At 43.5% G+C, this 7,749-nt stretch overlaps 1 protein-coding gene across 1 annotated transcript in view; it reads left to right on the top strand.

Moving 5' to 3' along the window:
* NSF (N-ethylmaleimide-sensitive factor) overlaps positions 1–7,204 on the top strand; it is a gene marked incomplete at its 5' end in the record, with an annotated part of 59,917 nt that extends 52,713 nt beyond the window's left edge. Inside the window, 2 exons of the mRNA XM_010289825.1 lie at positions 6,361–6,416; positions 6,829–7,204. Of these exons, the coding sequence (XP_010288127.1) occupies positions 6,361–6,416; positions 6,829–6,844 (72 nt within the window). The remainder of the gene's footprint in view (positions 1–6,360; positions 6,417–6,828) is intronic.
* Between the last annotated feature and the right edge of the window lie 545 nt (positions 7,205–7,749).

The raw sequence follows: 7,749 nt of genomic DNA, 5'->3' as shown, positions 1-7,749 counted from the left end.
TTCCCTGAAGAAGATAAATCTGTCAGGCTGTTCAGCTGCTCTTCTCTTTATTTTCCACTTTCAGCACTTTAAAGAAAATAATTGCAGAGGGTAGAAATATGTAGCTCTTAACCCTCCCCCGCACCCATCATCTATGCCTGCAAGCCAGCCATCAAGCTTGTGCTCGACAGTATATGCATGCTAAAAATGAGAGGGTGTAGCATGCAGCCCTAATCCTCCGTGGCTGACATTTCAGCGCCCTTCTGAGTCCCCCCTGCTTCTCACACACTCTCTTTTCACATCAAATGGATTTAGTGCAGCTGAGTGAACTGTCCTTAGATCTTCCTAGGAGAGGCTGAGCATAAGCTAAGAGGCATGTAGTTTAGCAGCATATAAGTCATGTATCCCTCTGTTCACTATTCACAATTCTGTTAAAACTTGCACAGCACTAAGGATATGCTCTGACTGGATGTCACCTCAGGGAATAAAGTCATTTATCTAGATTACTTTTTCCTCTTCTTCCTTGGCTTTTAATTCCATACCTACAGGCAAGTCAGTAAGTCATTGCTCACATGTATTAAATGTATTTAAGGGGTGCAAGCCTTCAGGGACTGCCTGGCTCTCTGGCAGTCCATTTCACTTAGCCTTGACAATGGATTCCTTCTTCTGACATAGGACGTTTTCTTTTGCTGCTTTGACCTTAAGTGTTGGTTCTTTTTAAAACTCAAGGTGAAGGTTATATGAATTATGTGCCATTCTGAATCTGGAGCATGGGTGGAAATGCTTATCCTGGCCTTGTTCATAGTATCACCCCATGGCTGCACACCTATGATGTAGGAGGGATCTATCTATGAAGTAGAAAGAGAGCCTTTATGCTGCCCTAGACTGTGCAGACAGGTAAACTGGTCTTGTGCATTTTTTTTTGACCACACCAGTGTTTTGTAGGTGAGTCCATGACCAGTCAGGCTGGGAGAAGACAGGCAGAACTGTGACTCTGTGCCATTCCTGACAAATTGAAGAAGTGTAAAATGAAAGGCTGTTACTGTTGATATAAATGATTGATAATCCACCTTTGCTACTATACATGGATGGTTGGTACAAGGTGACTTATGTTATTACCTGTAATTAGCAGGCAATTGTGTAATAGCATAGGTAATAGCATATGGAAGCTAAGTATGAAGAAGTTCTATTCGAAAAGGTCTGAGGTGTTTACATGACTCCATCTGTTGAACCACTATAAATACAGGAAAGCAATACAGGCTGTCACTAGAATAGGACAACACCCATATCTGAATCTATTGAAAGACCACAGTGACACCTAATTTGGCTAGCTGTTACAGGAAAGCAGAATTTCACCAAATGAGAAGACCAAAACTAGTTCCTTTTTTCACTGAGCTGGACCACAACTTTTTAGAAAGAGACTTGAATCTGAAATCCCTTAACAATTCCAACTGATGGATGAAATTTCTCAAAATTCAGTTGATTAGATCCAATGGTGAATGAATTCTTTGCAAAAAACGTGCACCTAATTTCTTTCTCTGCAGTCACTGAATGTAACTGTGTTTTTTATTTTATTAGACTAGTAAACCCAATATATGCTATATGTAGATATTCTTAAACTGTTCAAATGATTTTCAGTTTGTTTCAGACTACAGTCTTGCTGAACCAGCCTCTCAATATCAAAATCTGTTCTTGGAGTACTGTGAACTTCTCTGCTCTGGTATACTGCATTGCTCTGGTATCCTGGGTTGCTTTTGTTACCTTGTTTATGAGCCTTGTAAACCCACACTTTTTGGCAGCTTAATTTCCCTCAAACTATGTTTATTGCTATTCCTGGCCTTCTTTACTGTCAAACTACTTGTATTTAGTGTCACATACTTTGGTCATCTTGTATACACTGAGTGTCCTGGAATGATGTTATGTTCTTGTTCAAAAGCAGTCTTTGATGAATGGATATGCTCATGATTTGCCACATGAATCCAGAAAAGTTTAGTTTTGAAGTATCCTTGGCTGCACTACATGGACCACCTCACAGTGCTATCAGGTGCCGCGCTTGCTTCACCCTGCCCTGATGCTGCGACCCTACCCTGGGGTGCTGCTGGATACATGAGCCTTCTTTTTCCATAGCTAGGGGGCTGGTTCCTTCTGCTTATTTTGTCTGCCTGTCTTGTTGCTCTTGGACCTTGCTGGCAACACTCCAAAACCCAAGGTCTCTCTCTCTTGGAGTAGGAACCTGAATGATCCAGGCAGCTTTCCAGAAAGCCCCTTTTTGTACCTCCAGTATTTCCTGGTTTGGTAACTTCTGTTTAGCATAAATAAAACCTAAGTTAATCTAAGCTGTTTGTAATGTATTTTAACTTACATGGGAACTTATTTTGAAAGGTCATCATATAATACTGCCTATATTATTTTAAACTAAACACTGTGTCTGGACATAGTAAAGAGTTTGGATTTTATGACAGGTTTACGGGAGTGCTCTACCACCAAGGGCATGCACATCTTGGGAGTATCTCCTCTTCTCTGGACTGAAGATTAATGAAGTCTCTTCAGTTGCCTTTTTTCCTAAGGAGGCATGTCCTGGGGATACTGCATTACCTAGAGAGCAACAGCCATTTTCTTGCTACCTGTTTGAGCTGTGTCACAGAGTCAGTCTCTGTGCTGTTCTTCTAGAAAATCTTTCACCCAGTTTCACCCAGCAGCACTTCTCTTTTCACAGGGCACTAGAGGGTCTGTTCAAGAGTCATGAACCTCCTTCCTCTTTGGATTCTGTAGACCACTGTCTTCTGCTCTTTCCTTGGTAGATCAACCTTCTGGTTTTGTGTCTGCATTTTTTAATAAGCTATTTCATCAAGTTTGCGTCTTTGTTGCCTTTCAGCTTCCTGCTTTAGTCTTTTGGACAAGATACTGTGCCTGCAGATAAATGCTGTTCCTTCCGAAGAGTCTGTAGAAACTGTCAGTACCGATTATGGACAAACTGTCTTGCTATGGCTGTTTTCTTATGTCCCAGTGAAACGGGGTGGGGAGGCAGGGAAACAGAACACTGGCATTGGCGAGTTTGAAGTTCAGATGGTGGCATTAGTACAAATTTTCTAGGAATGAAAAGAAGAGATTTGCTTCATAGAATCATAGAATAGTTTGAATTGGAAGGGACCTTTAAAGGTCATCTAGTCCAACCCCCCTGCAGTAGCAGGGACATCTTCAACTAGAGCAGGTTGCTCAGAGCCCCGTTCAGCCTGACCTGGAATGTTTCCAGGGATGGAGTGTCTACCACCTCTCTGAGCAACCTATGCCAGGGTTTCACCACCCTCCCTGTGAAAAATTTCTTCCTTATACCTAGTCTAAATATACTCTCTTTTAGTTTAAAACCATTACCCCTTGTCCTGTCACAACAGGCCCTGCTAAAAAGGCTGTCCCCATCTTTCTTATCAGCCCCCTTTAAGCCCTGGCAGGCTGCAATAAGGTCTCCCCAGAGCCTTCTCTTCTCCAGGCTGAACAACCCCAACTCTCTCAGCCTGTCCTCACAGGAAGACAGTTCCATCCCTCTGAGCATTGTTGTGGCTTCCTTTGGACCCGCTCCAACAGCTCCATGTCTCCCCTGTGCTGAGGGCTCCAGAACTGGATGCAGCACTGCAGGGGGGTCTCACCAGAGCAGAGTAGAGAGGCAGAATCACCTCCCTTGACCTGCTGCCCACACTTCTTTTGATGCAGTCCAGGACACAGTTGGCCTTCTGGGCTGCGAGCACACATTGCTGGCTCCTGTCCAGCTTTTCACCCACCAGTACCCCCAGGTCCTTCTTGGCAGGGATGCTCTCCATCCCTTCATCCCCCAGCCTGTACTGATACTGGGGGTTGCCCTGACCCAGGTGCAGGACCCTGCACTTGGCCTTGTTGAACCTCATGAGGTTCACACAGGCCTCGAGGTTGTCCAGCTCCGTCTGGATGGCATCCCACCCCTTGTGCGTATCAACCGCACCACTCAGATTGGTGTCATCTGCCAACTTGCTGAGGGTGCACTCGATCCCACTTGTCTATGTCATTGATGAAGATATGAAACAGTACTGGTCCCAATACGGACTCCTGAGGGACACTGCTCATCACCAATCTTCATCTGGTCATTGAGCAATTGACCACTAGTCTCTGGATGCAACCATCCAACCAACTCCTCATCCACTGAACAGTCCACCCGTCAAATCCGTATCTTTCCACTTATTTAGTCTTTACTTATCAGTAAATCACACTTTGTTTGTGTGGCCATGCCTTTATCGAGTACTAGCCATTCTGGAAACATCCAGAAATATAGGAAGAGAGGTGGTTGAGTTGTCAGAGGATCATAGGATAAATGAGGTCAGAAGAGGCCTCAAGATGTCCTCTAGTCCAACCTCCTGCTTAAGCAGGATCAGCCACATTGTCAGACCCAAGTCCTTTGGATAAAGAGGATCTGAGACCCTTTACCAGGTGAGAGTCACATGCTTAGTCTTATAGTGTGGATTACACATGTGGATTCCCCCAGAGAAAGGGGGTTTCCAAGTAATCAGTGTTTAGGGTGCCCATGTGCATGTGCTATGATCCCAATTGTCTTCAGCCTTTCTGGTAGAAACAGAAGAATTGAAATAGTGACAGATGTGCTTTTTTTCCCCTTGTAGCCAAGTGTTGACTGCGAGAAATTGTGGCGAAGATTTAGGCTAGAGCGATACTGCAGACACCATCTTTCTGGTCTCTGGTTATGTGGCACAACAATCCCTCTCTTAGTTACCTGTTTATTACACATTTCATACACTGCTTTAGATGGTGGGGTAGCCTTTCTTTTCTTCTGTGATCCTGAACATTACCAGTATTCCTTTGCATGTTAAAAACCCAACTTAATAGCTCAGTGATCCTCAGTAAGTTCCTTTAAATCATCTTGTTTTAGTGAATTTATTTTTCTGATCTAAAAATAGTTCAGTAGTTGGTACTTGAGGTATTGGCCTTGCTGACATAGTTCAAAGTGATAGGAAGTTACACATCTTTAGACTTTTCTTAGCACAAAGCAGAAATTCTTATTAGCTGTTTCCTTCCATGCTTGCATCACTGGTAATACTGTTGTTGTTTTAGGATTTGTTTTCTTCCAAGCTGTTTTTGAAGACATCTGTGTTACCCTCAATTACAGTGGTCATAGTTTTAAATGGGTGGCTTCTTCACATTTGGAATTGGTGGAAATTTTCCTTTAGGAATATAAAATGTGGTAGAGAAGTTCAAGAGCCTTTGTTCTGCCTCTTTGATGAGACCAGGGCACATGCTGAAATCTTGCTTCCCCCCTCCAAGGATAAGTCCCAGTTCTATGTTTTAGTAGAGCACTTGCCTGTTTATTACCAAGTAGGTGATAGAGGTGGGATTCTTACAACCAGTCAACTCCATAGTACCATTTACTGAAAGTTTTCAGAATGAACCCACAGTACTTTTGTCAGTGAGTTAAAGATACAAGATTTTGATGAAGATCACAGAACTAACAGAAGTTGGAGTTTCTAGGCCATATGAACTGTTGCAATACAACACAAAGATACTCTGAGAACAAACAGTCTCCAATTTCCGAATGTTTATAGGCCTAACTCACTGTACCTTTGGTGTAGGCGTGGCAATTTGCCTAGTCTTTTACACTGGAGTGCAGCAAGCCCATGCATCCGCACAAAGGACGGAAGCAGTTACACGTTGTGTCTTCTGATGGCAGCCCATGTCTCAGAACACGGCTGAGACACAGCCTGCCATCGCTTCCCATTTCCCTGTTGTCTCTATCTCAGTGTTGGGGGAGAGGCAGGACTGATCTTTAGGGGATATTCCTGGTTGATGGAGCCACAGCATAAGTTAGTATTGCAAGTTCTGGAAGCCTTTTACTGTGCTTCAGCATTCCCTTATGTGCTAACCCACCACACGCAGCTCCTCTCCTCTGGTGCTTTGCTACTGGAGCTGTAAGGGGGAAGGAGGACAGAGGAAAATTGAGGACATCTTCAGTTGCTCCTGCTTCTGACTGTTTAATTTACTGCCCTAGCTCTGGAAAGGGGCAGATAGAAGCAGACACAGAGTGGGCCTGGCTTGTGCAGACCCAGGCTAGAACTGGCAGTGTGGGATGAAGCTAGTGTGCAGATTGCCATCAAAACAGAAGCTGGCTCATCTCCTAGCTACGTGAGCACGCTAAGCTTGTGCTGATCAGCTGCTTCTCTTGGTGCAATGCTGCATCTGCACTGCTTAGCTGCAGAACTTCTGGACAAGCAGGGTGGCCGGACTAACGCATGGACAAAGCACACACGCACACATGCATCTCCAGCTATCTTTGTGGCCTCATTTTCCTATTGTGCTGCTTGAAAGATTGCATCACATTAATGGAGATCTGCTTTGTTTGGTATTTAGATGGATCCTGAGTATAGAGTGAAAAAATTCTTGGCTCTTCTGAGAGAAGAAGGAACGTAAGTACTTTTATTTTAAAGTATTGTTTAAAATTCTCCGTTCAGAAACAAGCATCTCTTTGAGGGGAAACTGCAGTGTAGTATATCTGATCTCATTGTTGGCCTTTCCTATATTTACAGAACTGTATATCAGATCAGTTCTCCTTACAGCTATATGCCAGTTGTTTTGGGAGGTGGGAGGTCCTGAAGACTTTTTGAGAACCTGCATGCCTGAATTCTCTGCTTTTCTTAATTTACCTGTGACTTTAAAATTTAAATGAGATATTGGACCACAATTTAGCTTTCTTTAGTTAAAGTAACTCAGAAGAGATTCTTCTGGAGTTAAAATCCACCTGTTTATCTAAAATCTGGAACTTTGATTTCTTGTATTTCTCCTGTCTGAGAGAAGGATGTCCTACTCTTTACCCTGTAGGTATCACAGGGAATAGTTGAGCCCAGTCTTGACAGTGGCATCTCCTAGAAAATGACTTTCTAATACATGTAGGGCAGTACCTGTGCTGGGGAAACTCACAACAATATCTATCCTGGCTACATGTGAGTGGGTTCCAGTGTGTGCTTGATGCTTTTATACATGTGCATGCTTTCTTGATGGATTTGGCTTCTTTTGCAAGAGTTCCTTCCCTAGACTGAAGGTGGACCAAGTGCAAGATCAACAGCTGGAAAAGTGACCAACCTGGAGAATATACACTGGGATCTTTACTCTTCTATGTTCGACACACTGGACAAAGTGAAATGCTCCCCTGTTTCCAAGAACCCAATGTGGAATCTGCATGTTTAGTGCAATACAGTATCTTTATTCTTCGTCTTTAATATACTGATGTCATGTGGAAGTGTCTTCTAGAACACTATGCTTCTGTCTCTGTGCAGGCGAGGCTGCCTTCTCATTTGATTTTAGCATGGGGGAAATGTCCTGTAAGTTTTGAAGCTGACGCTCACTTGTGTCCAGCATCCAATTGCTATGACAGGAAAGAAATCCTGACTTCTAATAAAACCTGACAGTCTGTCGTGAAGGTGTATTAACGTACTACTCTCTGTTATCCTGATCTGATGAATGCTTTCTTGCTCTGTCATCCTCTGTCTCATGGAACATTGAGCTAGGCCAATAACCTAAAGACAGTGATCACAATAATTCAACTCTAGAGTTGCCTGGATGCCAGTACCTGCTTTCTTTCATACCCAGGTATTTTGTGACTTGATGGCTGGTGGCATTAGGGACTGGAAGAAGGCAGGAAAGTATGTTGATCAGAGTAGTGGAAACTTCCAAATCCAGTATTTAAGGCATCAAAGCCTCTTAATAGAGACGCTGATTCCAGCCTGAAAGCTCTTCATGAGT

Source organism: Phaethon lepturus, unplaced genomic scaffold, assembly GCF_000687285.1.
Source record: "Phaethon lepturus isolate BGI_N335 unplaced genomic scaffold, ASM68728v1 scaffold1496, whole genome shotgun sequence".
In the NCBI taxonomy this organism is placed as follows: Eukaryota; Metazoa; Chordata; class Aves; order Phaethontiformes; family Phaethontidae; genus Phaethon; species Phaethon lepturus.
Note: the sequence above shows the minus strand (reverse complement) of the source record. Positions and strands in the feature narration are given on the sequence as shown.